The 14215-nt window shown below is 45.6% G+C and overlaps 1 protein-coding gene across 1 annotated transcript in view; it reads right to left on the bottom strand.

The window, feature by feature from the left end:
• Positions 1-4571: 4571 nt before the first annotated feature.
• POGLUT2 (protein O-glucosyltransferase 2) overlaps positions 4572-14215 on the bottom strand; it is a 120187-nt gene continuing 110543 nt past the window's right edge. The window contains exons 9-10 of the mRNA XM_068265257.1: positions 11425-11529; positions 4572-4828 (exon numbers count right to left, since the gene is read on the bottom strand). Of these exons, the coding sequence (XP_068121358.1) occupies positions 4811-4828; positions 11425-11529 (123 nt within the window). The 3' untranslated portion in view covers positions 4572-4810. The remainder of the gene's footprint in view (positions 4829-11424; positions 11530-14215) is intronic.

Raw genomic sequence — 14215 nt, 5'->3', positions numbered from 1 at the left:
TGTAGCAATGACATCTTCTCCAGGGCTTTACAGAGTATATGTTGTCTTGCCACTAACTTCTTTCTTTTGTGCACAAGTGCATTTTTTTCACTGTACATGCGGGGTTTGCAGCTTGCACATGCGCAGTTCAGCATTGCTCGTACTCAGCCACAGGCTCCTCCTCCGGATTCTTTGACTGAAAGGACAAGTCAAATATTAAAAGGATGAGGAATGGGAGGGACCCTGAAAGAGAGCCCAAGGTGGGATTATAGCATTTAAAAAAAAATAGGCTACCTGATTTTAGGGCTGGGCGGATCAGGTAGCCGCCATCTATGCCGCTACAGTGGCCTGCAGCAAGTTGCATTCACTTTCATGACCTCTGGGGTCAGGACGCTGGAAGGAGAGAGAGATTCTCTCTCAGCGTGCAGGGAGGTGGGGGAGTGGCAGGGGGTGTGGCCACAGGGACAGATCTAGGGGGGGGGGGGCAGGCGGGTATCTTGCCCCAGGCGCAGTTTGTTGAATTCTTAAAAAGGCGGCAAAATTTGGATGGGGAATGGCAGTTTAGGTGCCAAAACCTGATCTTTAGGCGCCAAAACCTGACCTTTAGGCGCCAAAACTGGATGGGGAATGGTAGTTTAGGCGCCAAAACCTGACCTTTAGGCACCAAAACCTGACCTTGCCCCAGGCGCAACTTGGTCTAGATCCGTCCCTGTGTAGCCAGGGAGAGAGACCTGCCCAATGGCAGCAGGGGAAAGCCAGCAGGAACGCTCCTAGTGGGCGTTTTGAGCTGGGAATCCCTCTCCTCCCATTACCCTCCGGAACAGCGACAATCATTGTCGCCAATTTTGGGGGGCTATGGGGGTGGGGCAGAGAGCGGCATGGGGGGACAGAGGCATATCATGAGGCAGGGAACATGCCTCTGTGGGACACATGCCTCTGTGGTAATCTGTCCCCCCCAAGCACCGCCACAGGTTCTCTTGAAGACAATGAGCAGTCAGGATAGTCAGCAGCAGGTAAACTGGCCCACCATAGGCTTAAAGGGAACCTTAACTGATCGGGGGGTATAGAGTTTTACTTACCTGGGGCTATTACCAGCCCCCTGCAGCAGTCCTGTGCCCTCGGCGCCGCTCTGCAATCCTCTGGTCCCCCACTGTCACTTAGTTTCGTTTTTGACGACTCACCAGTCGCCGGCCGCCATGCGTATTATTGGACGCATTCACCAATGCAATTAGCGCTATTGTGGACCGCAACGCGTACAAAAATACGCGTTGCCGCATTCCGCACGCGTAGATATGCGGCAACGCGTATTTTTGTACGCGTTGCGGTCCGCAATAGCGCTAATTGCATTGGTGAATGCGTCCAATAATACGCATGGCGGCCGGCGACTGGTGAGTCGTCAAAAACGAAACTAAGTGACAGTGGGGGACCAGAGGATTGCAGAGCGGCGCCGAGGGCACAGGACTGCTGCAGGGGGCTGGTAATAGCCCCAGGTAAGTAAAACTCTATACCCCCCGATCAGTTAAGGTTCCCTTTAAAGTGTGCCAGAGACGAAGCACCCTCATGTATGTTACCATATGTATCAGTGGGAACATTAGAGAAAACACCAACCCTGCACTGTTTCATCCTTCACTGCTCAGCCTGCTTGTTATCAGCCCTGATAAAATCCCCAACTGAGCATTCAGTCTGGCTTTGCTCAGGAATCATTATAGCGGAGTCTGTCTTCTCTGATGTCTTTTCAAGCCCAAGCCTGCCTTCTGTATACTTGCAGCATCACAGAGAGCGGTTATGAGATGGGAGGAGCTGTTGCTACCGAGGAAGGAGCTATTTTTATATGTATTTGTTAGTCATCATGAGAGGTTTTTAGAAATGGCGATTTCATTTTGCACACAGCCCACTAAATAATATACTTTTCTGATGAACTGTGTTTTGCATGGAGTTTTAGTAAAAAAAACACAAAGAACAGCACAACAGAGCAGCAAAAATACCAGGTATAGTATTTATTTTGTAAAATCTATGGGGGGGGGGGGGGGGGATATGTTTATTTTGTGCCACAGCGTTCATCTTTGGTTTCCTTTGTTTCACATTTTTTTCCCACCATTTCAGGGGTACTTTAATTATTCAAATGTCTTATCTTTCTTTCCTCGAGATTAAATCATATTATTATTAAAATCGCTAGCATTTTGCGATCGTAAGTGTGAATGGGGCCTTAAGATGGCCATACATCAGGTGACTTGGCAGCCAATCGACCATTCAATTCGATTATTATAATCAGAATTGGATGAAAATCGGTGCCGCCAAGTGCATGCTCGATAGAAAGGGGGGGGGCGACCAATTTCGGGCCAAAATTGGTCACATTAATCGATCGGACATGCTGCAAGAAGTCGGGCCATCGTGGTCGGGTGCGTTCCCCCTAATGTCAAATGTCCCCTGTCCCCCCAGTGCACTCTATACATTACTTGTCTGCAGCCTCCGCTTGCTCCATGCTCTCTCCACTGTCCATACACGTGTGACACGTGGTTGCCTAGTAACGTGGGAGCATGTGTGCCGTCTGATGTCATACACCTAGGCAACCACGTGGCGCGCGTGTATGGACAGTGGAGAGAGCATGGAGCAAGCGGAGACCGCAGACAGGTAATGTATAGAGTGCACTGGTTACTGGGGGGACATTAAACATTAGGGTGCACAGCGTCGGTGAGACGGTCGGATGCAGCATCGCAAGGCCGATTCCTGATCAATTTTAGCATGAAATTGATCAGGAAAGAGAGATTTGTCTCTTGGTCGAATTTGCCCATCATCGCTAGATGTATGGATACCTTTACAGATATGCTAGGTACACACTATGCAATTTTCTGACAGATTTACTGTCAGATCGATTATTTCCAACATGTCCGTTCACACTTGTCAATGTGCAATGAATCCATTGGATCTGTTGCGGTAAGCTGGCCGCACTTCTTTGCCATCCGTGATAATCCCGGGCAGGCAGATGCGCTTCCCATATAGCCTATGGGGGTAACACATCTGCCCCAGGCTTCAGCCGGACCACGGCGGACTATAGGAGCAGACATTACACTCCCGCTGGCCATACATGGTCCGGCTGCAGATGGGAACATAACCTAAAGGTGAAACATAAGTAAGCTTTGTGAATCATTATCTTTCATAAAGCAAGACCATATTACACAGCTTAGTGAAGCCAGTAGATGGGGGTTATGATAGTGGCAGTGGTTAGTGGTAAACCTAAATCAAGGATTTACACTAAAGATAAAGAATTGGACAACTTGTTAGATATTATAGTATAATGTAGTATAGAAAATCTCTAAGGAAAATAACAACCTGTCAGTAGATATTGTTATACTTACACCACCCTTATAGCGTTACTTCCATTTCCATTTCCATAAAATCTTGTATTTTACTTAATCGATACTGTAACTTCATGTTTTTAAATAACTTTTACAGTTTTGTCTATAGCCAGATGTGATCTCTTGAGATTTTCACACCACAGCTTCATTTTTTGCATTTGATTATCCTGATCAGTCAATGCTTCATTCATGCAGATTAGTATGCTCACAGTTTACAGGCTTGGAACACACCTTGTACAATTGCATGCGTTTTTTCAGTAGTGTACTCCTGAAAAAACGCATGCAATTCAATAAAGTGTGCTCCCAGCCTTTCATTTTGCTAAGTTAGTGCTCAGGTCGGATGCATATTCTCCTAAGATGTCAAAGTTCATTCATCAGTTGGATAACTTATATCTTCAGTAGAGTCCAGGTTATCCAGAACTCTACCAACCAGTAGTTTCAAGCAATTGGCAGGGCATGGGGGGAGGGAGAATGAGGGTGTTCCTTTGTAATTATGCAGAGCAGTGTGCAGTGGAAACTACTTACAAAAGCTTGGGGGCTGTTCCTCTGTATTCCTGCAGAAGCCGGCTGCTCTGCTTCATCGTTGTATGGCTCCTGATTTGTCACATGACACATCGGGAACTGAACAGAGTGGATGCAGCAGAGCAGTTGGCAGTGGCAGGAGTGAAGAGGGCTGGTGCCTGGAGGTTTGTAAGTAGTTTCTGCTGTGCAGTGCCTTGTACTAGATCTGTGGGGGGAGGTTAGTGTTAATTTTAGGCCCTGGTTGCTTGAATTCTCAAGCTACTGGCAAGATCACATATCTGGCATCAGGAAATACACGCCTGTGCCAGATACCAGGGAATTTACTGCATGCAGCTTTATGCTAGGTACAAACCATACAATTTTCTGGCAGATTTACCTGCCAGATCGATTATTTCCAACATGTCCGATCTGAATTCCGATCAATTTTCCCATCGATTTCCATAGAGGTGAATGGAAATCTATCAGAAAATCCATGAGGAAATCGATTGAAATTGAGATCGGACATGTTGGAAATAATTGATCTGGCATGAAAATCTGCCAGAAAATTGTATGGTTTGTACCAAGCAGAAGATCACATGACCTTGGCAGTGTCCCTGCTAGTTGCCTAGTGCCAGCACAACTGCTGGCTTGAGCAGAGAAAAGCATCCCATCAGAGGCAGCATCTGATTTTGATTGGAAGTGTGGTGTAGTGTGGAGGAAAAGAAAAACATAAGCTTGATTTATATTACTCTTTATTTCGAAAGATTTTAAAAAGAATTTGTACAAAATGCAAAAACTCGGAACAGGATAAAGAACATACACAATTGTATTATACAGTAGCTGTGGAGTTAACAGTACAGTGATGGTTTGAAAAATGGCAAGCATTGTAGAATAGTAACAAGTGCTCTTTATTAAAAAAACATGTTCTATGAATTACACTGTGTAACAAAGCAGTCTGCCAGTATCCTTCAATGTCAAAGTTCATCCTTCACCTGTAAAATAAAATAATATGTCATTGTTGTTTGTACTTTTCCAAAAACTGAAACTGCACTTTTTTCTTCTACGGAGAGCGACTTCTTAGCCTGAGTGGGGGCAGGCTTAATATCCCCATACATGATTGGAGTGGTTGCCTGAGGTCGGCAACCCAGACTTGTGAGTATATCCATATCTGCTGTAAAAATTGAAGATGACCTTATATCAACAATAATACACTATTGGGGGCTCTCTGTTGTTCTTTCTATTTGTCTTTCTACGTATTTGAAGATAGATGAGGGTATCGGCACGATTTGTGGCCACTCCCACTGCAGACTGTTGTCAGCCTGCTCAGGACCAGTAACGTAGTGTGCATATGAAGGAAGGGAGACAAAGGTCCAGTACTGCTGCAACTTTATTGTGTTGGAAGAAGCCTTAAAGGGGCACTATCGCGAAAAATTGTAAAATATGTGCAAACATAGACAAATAAGAAGAACGTTTTTTCCAGAGTAAAATGAGCCATAAATTACTTTTCTCCTATGTTGCTGTCACTTGCATCAGGTAGTAGAAATCTGACAGAAGTGACAGGTTTTGGGCTAGTCCATCTCTTCATAGGGGATTCACAGCAAGGCTCTTATTCTGTATAAAGATATTTACTAAAATGAATTTAACCTTCCTGGCGGTATTGACGAGCTGAGCTCGTCAATACTGCAAGGGAGATTTCCTGTTTCTCTGCCCCGCCGGCTTCACTTTTCCCTCATCAGAGGGATTCCCCAGGATGGCTGGATGCCTGACTGCACGCTGCGGGTAGCGATCTGTGCTACCCCCAGCGTGCAGAACTATCATCCAGCCACCCTGGGGAATCCCTGGGCAGTGGATCAGCGGGGCAGAGTTCTGCAAGGCTGGCGGGGGCTCCCCCTTCTATGCGGTGGGCGGGGGGGTCCCTTCTGTACGGGCTGGTGGCCGAGCGGGGACTCAGCCCTCTATGCCGGTGGGCTGTGGGTGGCCTCTCTCCCTCCCTCGTACCATCTCCTCTCACTCCCTCCCGATCCCCTCTTCTTCATACCCCCCCCCCCCCCCCCAATCTGAAGCCCTTTGTGGTCTACTCACTCGAGGGCTCTCTCCAGCGGCGGCAGCAGCACTTCCTCCTCCGCAACCTGCGATTTCAGAACTGCATAGAGGCCAGTTCCAAAGCATACATAACAAAAGTAAGTGCTCACCCACAAGCCCTTTCTTTCACTGTGCAGGTGCAGTTCAAAACTTGCACATGCACCTTTAAGAATCGCACTGTGCTGCTCGGAGGACAACAAGCAGCATCTGGACCAGCCTTTCTCAACCTTTCTACTCTGGAAAATAACTTTTTGATCTCAAGGAACCCCTGCAAACAATTTTTTGATCTCGAGGAACCCCTGCATTTGTTTTGCTGGAGGCATGGTCTTAAAAATCTGTGTGGCTGTTTATTTCACTACCCCCTATTATACTGCCACTCATTATACTGTCTCCTGACCCCAAAATGTAGTGCTTCTTGTTACCGTACCACCTATTATAGGGTGCACTATTATACTTCCCCCACGATGGGAAAAATGCCAAGGAACCCCTGCAGAGTACTCAAGGAACCCTGGTTGAGAAAGCCTGATCTAGACACTCAAGAAGCAGTAATTTAGCCTGTCATGAGCTTCATTCAGTAATTTTTTCTCCAATTCAGGGTTGCTTTAACCAAGTGATCTGGTCTAGTGATAAGGCAGATACCCAGAACATTTATATAGCGCTTTTCTCCTGGCGGAATCAAAGCACCAGAGCTGCAGCCACTAGGGGAAAGTTCAGTAGGCAGTAGCAGTGTTAGGGAGTCTTGCTCAAGGTCTCCTTACTGAATCGGAGCTGGATTACTGAACAGGAACAGCCAATAGTCTAACTTCGTCTACTGTGTCAGAAGCAGAGCCCGTAACCAGTACACTATCCAGACACAGAGACAAAGGAATGAGTAGGCTAGGCTGAAATGGAAAAGTTAAGGTGCCCATACATTTAAAGGAGTCATCAGGGAAGATTTAATAAAATAATTGCTACTTACCGGGGGCTTCCTCCAGCCCCAAGCTCCCAGCATGTCCCTCGCCGCAGCTCTCCCTGCAGCCATTCGCCGTAGCTCGCTCCCGGTCCCCGGCGATGACGTCAGGGCGACCTCCAGGTCGGCCTGTACTGCGCCTGTGCGAGCGGCGCTGTCAATCACCGCCATGTGGGCCGGAGTGGACTGCGCAGGCACAGAACTACTGTACTCACCAGATCGGGGACACTTTGGCGCAGTTGGTGAGCTTAAACGCGTTAAAGCGTAACCAAGAGCCCCTGTCACTGTTTTCCCTTTTGTGTGCTGCAGCACCCTCTGTATTTATATATTTCTTATGGAGATTGGGGTTCTCCAGTGCTGCGTGCATGCTTTGCATAGTATTGCATAAAATATATATATATACTCATACTAATTAGTGGTCTAACTGAGAGGCTCCCTGAGGCCTCTCAGTTAGACCACTAACTCAGGGAGGCTCCCTGAGTTAGTGATCTAGATACTGTTGGCACTTTTATTGGCCTGAGGAAGCGGGCTCAGACCCGTGAAACGCATTGCCTGTGCTTTGTTATTAAAAATTCTTTGTCTAAGAATTTCGTCTCTGAGGAGAATCTTTAGAAAGACAAGCTCAAGACTTCATTCATACAAGTGATTGTGGCTGGTCTGTTGCTGGGTCAGCAAATTCATCTGGTGAGAGTGTTATCTTATTATTTGCACATTGAGGACCACACAGTGGGTGCATGGTGGTGATTGCACTGGTGAGGGGTGCAAATTTCATCAAAAATGAACTGGATTACGCTATGTGTACCCCTTTATGTGTTTTTGAGCTACCATTAGGAAGAAGTATCAGAGATCGTGAGGATTATACTGTATGTACTATCAAGCTGATTCTGCTGATCGTAATCAATCAGCAACTGGATCTGGTTAGCGTACCCTGCATTATCTTATAGGATTTAATTGGAAGAAGTTTTAGCATTTTGGACTTTTTTATGCTGGACTGTTCGGATTCAAAATATTAACTGTTTGTGTATCTTGGTGCTTGCTATGTACTTTATTTTTGATTACAGATAGGTGTTGTGCGCTACACTGGTCCTTACACACACTTATAGCTATAGGGGGTTAAATACCACTACCACAGTGCAGCGAACCATCTAGGCAGTGTTGCTTCTAATTACTGGAAATATTGTCATTTCAAGGGGAGCGCACACATCACATTTTGTTGTTTATATACAATGTCACACATAGGTTGAGACACAGTCATTAACTGTGTAGGTAGCTTAGGGCCCGTTCTCACCTGAGCGGGAATCGCGCGATTCCCGCTCACGGCAAACCGCTACACAATGTAGCGAGTGGCAGTGTTCTCACTGCCGTGGTTGCGGTTAGCGATAACCGCAACTGCGCTGCTTGCAGCGGTTTGCCGGCGACGAGCGTTCCGCGATTAGCAGCACGCTAATCGCGATCGCTCCAAAACCACCACGGTGTCCAGTGATTTTTCCGCGCTAATCGCGGGAAAATCACTCCCGCAAAACGCCGGCGGTAATCGCCGGCGTTCTGCGGTTCTAGGTGTGAACGGGCCCTAAAAACTGGTTGAGAAACAGCCAAACTCTGCTACCAAAGTAAGGTTGTAAAGACAGTTTCATGTCATGGCAGGATTGAGTATATATATATATATATATATATATATATATATATATATATATATATATATATATATATATATATATATATATATATATACATATACATACAGTGGTTTGAAAAACTATTTGCCCCCTTCCTGATTTCTTATTCTTTTGCATGTTTGTCACACTTAAATGTTTCTGCTCATCCAAAAACGTTAACTATTAGTCAAAGATAACATAATTGAACATAAAATGCAGTTTTAAATGATGGTTTTTTATTGTTTAGTGAGTAAACAAACTCAAAATCTACATGGCCCTGTGTGAAAAAGTGATTGCCCCCCCTTGTTAAAAAATAACTTAACTGTGGTTTATCACACCTGAGTTCAATTTCTGTAGTCACCCCCAGGCCTGATTACTGCCACAACTGTTTCAATCAAGAAATCACTTAAATAGGAGCTATCTGACACAGAGAAGTAGACCAAAAGCACCTCAAAAGCTAGACATCATGCCAAGATCCAAAGAAATTCAGGAACAAATGAGAACAAAAGTACTGTAATTGAGATCTATCAGTCTGGTAAAGGTTATAAAGCCATTTCTAAAGCTTTGGGACTCCAGCGCACCACAGTGAGAGCCATTACCCACAAATGGCAAAAACATGGAACAGTGATAAACCTTCCCAGGAGTGGCCGGCCGACCAAAATTAACCCAAGAGTGCAGAGAAAACTCATCCGAGAGGCCACAAAAGACCCCAGGACAACATCTAAAGAACTGCAGGCCTCACTTGCCTCAATTAAGGTCAGTGTTCACGACTCCACCATAAGAAAGAGACGGGGGGGAAAACGGCCTGCATGGCAGATATCCAAGGCGCAAACCACTTTTAAGCAAAAAGAACATTAAGGCTCGTCTCAATTTTGCTAAAAAACATCTCAATGATTGCCAAGACTTTTGGGAAAATGCCTTGTGGACCGACGAGACAAAAGTTTAACTTTTTGGAAGGTGCGTGTCCCGTAACATCTGGCGTAGAAGTAACACAGCATTTCAGCAAAAGAACATCATACCAACAGTAAAATATGGTGGTGGTAGTGTGATGGTCTGGGGTTGTTTTGCTGCTTCAGGACCTGGAAGGCTTGCTGTGATAGATGGAACCATGAATTCTACTGTCTACCAAAAAATCCTGAAGGAGAATGTCCGGCCATCTGTTTGTCAACTCAAGTTGACGCGATCTTGGGTACTGCAGCAGGACAATGACCCAAAACAGACCAGCAAATCCACCTCTGAATGGCTGAAGAAAAACAAAATGAAGACTTTGCAGTGGCCTAGTCAAAGTCCTGACCTGAATCCTATTGAGATGTTGTGGCATGACCTTAAAAAGGCGGTTCATGCTAGAAAACCCTCAGATAAAGATGAATTACAACAATTCTGCAAAGATGAGTGGGCCAAAATTCTTCCAGAGCGCTGTAAAAGACTAATTGCAAGTTATCGCAAACGCTTGATTGCAGTTATTGCTGCTAAGGGTGGCCCAACCAGTTATTAGGTCCAGGGGGCAATTTCTTTTTCACACAGGGCCATGTAGGTTTTGAGGTTTTTTTCTCACTAAATAATAAAAACCATCATTTAAAACTGCATTTTGTGTTCAATTATGTTATCTCTGACTAATAGTTAACGGTTTTTGATGATCAGAAAGAAATCAGGAAGGGGGCAAATAGTTTTTCACACCACTGTGTGTGTGTGTGTGTGTGTGTGTGTGAATATATATATATATATATATATATATATATATATATATATATATATATATATATATATATATATATATATATATACACTGTGTATATATTTTATTTTTTAAAAAAAGGTCATTTCAAACGGAAGGGCAGGGAATGTTAAGTCCTTTAAAGTCTACTACATCCAATTTCATCACTGAATATATTTTATGAGGACTTGGTGTTCTTCAAGACACCCCACAACAACATATTGCAGTAGCAAGAACTTAATTCACATTGACACAAAAATGATCCTTTTCATAATATATTTCAGCCATGAGTTCAATCTTCATGAATATCACAACAAAGTATCAGAGGCTATATTCAGGACAAGACAATCCTTAATAAGGCTGACAAAGCATATGATCTGGCTTGATGTAATGAGCAAAACATAAGCATATATAGTTTAGGCAACGACACAAGTTCGTTTCGGGTGAGATGTGACCTTCATCAGGCCTTTGTATATAAAAGATCCTCATAAGCCCCGTTATGAGGGAACCAAATTGTATAAGATACTAGCAAAAGGGAGGCATCTGAACCAACCAGATGCTTTCACACATCCCAAAGGCCGGTATATAGATCCACCATGCAGCTAGGTACAGTGTTTTTGAATCACCTCATACACTATTCTACTGCATATAGGATGTGTTCACACTGATAAATACAGAACAAGCACAATATATATGTACCGTAATTCTTGTCTCCGTTGTGCTGCGGTCACACAGCTTTCTTTGTATACAAGCCCTCAGGCTAAGTTCACAGTGGGACGTTAAAGTCACGCGTTAAAACAGCATTTAACGCAGAATAACTCACTGCAATGAAAAATCAATGCCCTGTTCACAGTGCACACGTTGCATTGGTGTCTAACGTTGCACGTTAAGTAAAAGTACTGCATGCAGTGCGTTATACACGTTATTAGCTGCGTTGGACTGTTTGCACATGCTCAGTAATGACTTGGAAGCATACTTTTCATTGCCTGTATTTTTTACTGTATCTGCTGTATGCGACGGTAACGCTGCGTTGCCACTTTTTGGGCGCGTTGCGTTGTAAGCTTGCGGTGCGACTTTAACGTGGCATCAAAACGCAACGTCCCACTGTGAATCTAGCCTCAGACAATTTTCTCAATGTTATCACATCACTTTAATAATACAGTATGATGGGCTGTAGTCTTTGCTCACCTTATGTCTATGGCATTTGCATGGGAAAAGGTTATCAGAAGGATGTTCAACAAACTCCATCCCTTCTCTTATTTTAGGTTCACTCACTTGAAGTTTAGCATATGCCTATATTAAGAAAAAGGTAGAAGTTAAAAAAGAAAACATGCATATAAACTTTATGAAATACAAGTAGTGTATTCAACAATAACATTAAGGCTTTGACCCAATTGCAATTGCAAAACACTCTAAAAAAACGAGAGAGCGTTTGGGCCCAGCTTTCCCATTTGAAATCTCTACAAATCTAACTAACAAATTCGCATCAGGCTGTGAGGAAACGCGGAAAAGCCGCCGCGTGTGCCAAGAGCTAGGCGGCTGACTCCGCGTCCTACGCGGCGGTTTGCACGCGTCTGGTGGTGTGGTGGAATGCGGAAAAGCCGCCGCATGTCCTGACAGCAAAGCGGCTGTTTGCATGCAGCAGCATGTGCTTGGTGTGGCTGGGTCTGTTAGTGCACCTAGGCAGATGGAGAGCTATGCTCGCGCGGGCCTGAATTCAGGACCTTTATACCTGCAGAGGAAGTGTCAGCTGATCAGGAAGGTCAGCTGATTCCTGCAGGACTCATGATTGGCTGAATGGTTCGGGCGGGGCAGCAGAGTCCAGCAACTATATATTCTGCTGCTTATTCAGTTGCTGGTTGTCTGGCGTTGTGATCACATACGTGGGAGCACCCAGATCCGTAGTCAGATCCGCAAGTGTGCCGGGACCAGCTGGAGCTGTAATCCTACACTTAGCTAGTTTCTGTTGATAGCTTAAAGTACTAGTTTGATTGTGATTATCTGTTTTGACCTTTTGCCTGCCTGACTATCCTCCTGAACTCTAATCTTGTACCTCGATATTTCTGATACTCTGTTGCCGGACCCCGGCTCGTCCTTAGACTCTGCTTCTGCCTACTGATCTTGTACCTCGATATTTCTGATACCCTGTTGCCGAACCCTGCCTGTACCTGACTCCGCCTTTGCCTCTTGATATTGTACCTTATCTGTCCGTGTGTGTACGACCTGGCTTGTCCGACCTCGAGAACCGACCTCACTGTTGGAGGCGGTTCCCCGTTCTATCAGTGACACTTCCTCCAGAGTGTTACTTTTAGACAATCCTTCCTACTCGCAGCCTGACTCCTCCCGTCTTGGAGAGTCCAGGTCTTCGGAAGGAATCCGTGCAGTATACTTTACTGTGCTGAGGCTTAGTCCTCAAAGTGTTATTGTTACACCAAACACTACACTCTACTCAGGTGAACAGAGGTTAGCTGGTATATCGGATTATCGGTGATACTGCAGATCACTTATAATCTGGTATACATCTGTATTCCCAGTGATACTGCAGATCACCGGTAATCAGATCCTCTCTGTGCTTCACCGATCGTTACAGAACGCCAGACCAAAAAACAGATGGACGCACGCGCTGACCCTCTGACTGTGCTTGCCACTTCGGTGGATAGCATCCATCAAGCACTGGGCCAGCACAAAGCCTTAATTGATGCCCTATCAGGCTCTGTGCGAACCCTTCAGACGTCAGTTGATTCAGTGCGATCCCCTCCTAGTGATGACATACGTATGCCCGTTCCTGATAAATTTTCCGGCCACAAGTCTGACTTTCGGAATTTTAAGAGTAGAGTGTTATCATATTTTGAGCTGAGACCCCGATCCTCGGGAACTGAGACCCAACGGGTCATATTTATTAAGACCTTACTAACTGGTGACTCCCAGACCTGGGCGTACAATTTGCCGGCCAGTGACTTAGCGTTGGTAGAGGAATTCTTTAAAGCCATGGCAGTGATTTACGACGACCCTGACCTTGCTGCGACCTCTGAGCGGAAGCTTAAGCTTTTGCGGCAAGGCAGGGGTCCAGTCGAAGATTACGCGGCCGAATTTCGTAAGTGGTTAGTTACGGCCAGGTTTGACACCTATGCCCTGTTAGACTACTTCCTGTCTGGGTTGTCGGATGAGGTCTCCGACTTAATGTTAAGCCAACCCGAGCCCAAGACAGTCGATGAGGCCATCTCGTCGGCCATTCGAATCGACCGTAGGCTACGCCATCAGAGACAAACTAGGGGCAGTCATCGTGTCAGGGTGACTTCCTACGCAGCACCTCCTGCTGCACCCCTAGTAACTCCATCTCCTGCTGTCTCATCGTCTCCGGTCTTGATGCCACCTGAACCGATGCAGATCGGTCGGTCTAAGTTGACCCAAGTGGAGAGAAGACGGAGAATGTCTGAGCAATTATGTCTATACTGTGGTGAAGGGGGGCATAGGGTACGAGACTGTCCCATTAAACCGGATAAAAATAAGCCGGGAAACGCTACCGCCTAGGAGTTGTAAGGGGTGACACCCTGGGCGCCCAACTCACACCCCTAAAAGAAAGACGTTTACTCCTTCCTTGTACGATTACGTGGGGGGACAAATCTGAAGCCACAGAGGCCTTTCTTGATTCAGGCTCCGCGGCTTACTTTATGAGTTCAGAGTTCGCAGAAAAGTTGGGCATTCCGCTCACCCCAGTAAAACCACCTATCCAGGTTACTGCTGTGGACGATTCCCCGCTGCAAAGGGACCGTCCGCTGTCTCAGACACCAGAGGTGGAAGTCACTATTGGGGTTCTGCATAACGAAAGTCTAAGTTTCTTTGTATTACACATGACCACCTCCACAATTGTTTTGGGTATGCCCTGGCTGCAGCTCCATTTGCCACAGATTAATTGGGCTGCTGGACAATTAACTAGTTGGTCAGACTTCTGTTCCCAACAGTGTCTAGGGAAGGTGAC

This window comes from Hyperolius riggenbachi, chromosome 2 (assembly GCF_040937935.1).
Source record: "Hyperolius riggenbachi isolate aHypRig1 chromosome 2, aHypRig1.pri, whole genome shotgun sequence".
NCBI lineage: Eukaryota > Metazoa > Chordata > Amphibia > Anura > Hyperoliidae > Hyperolius > Hyperolius riggenbachi.
This window is presented reverse-complemented; position numbering and strand designations above follow the sequence as displayed.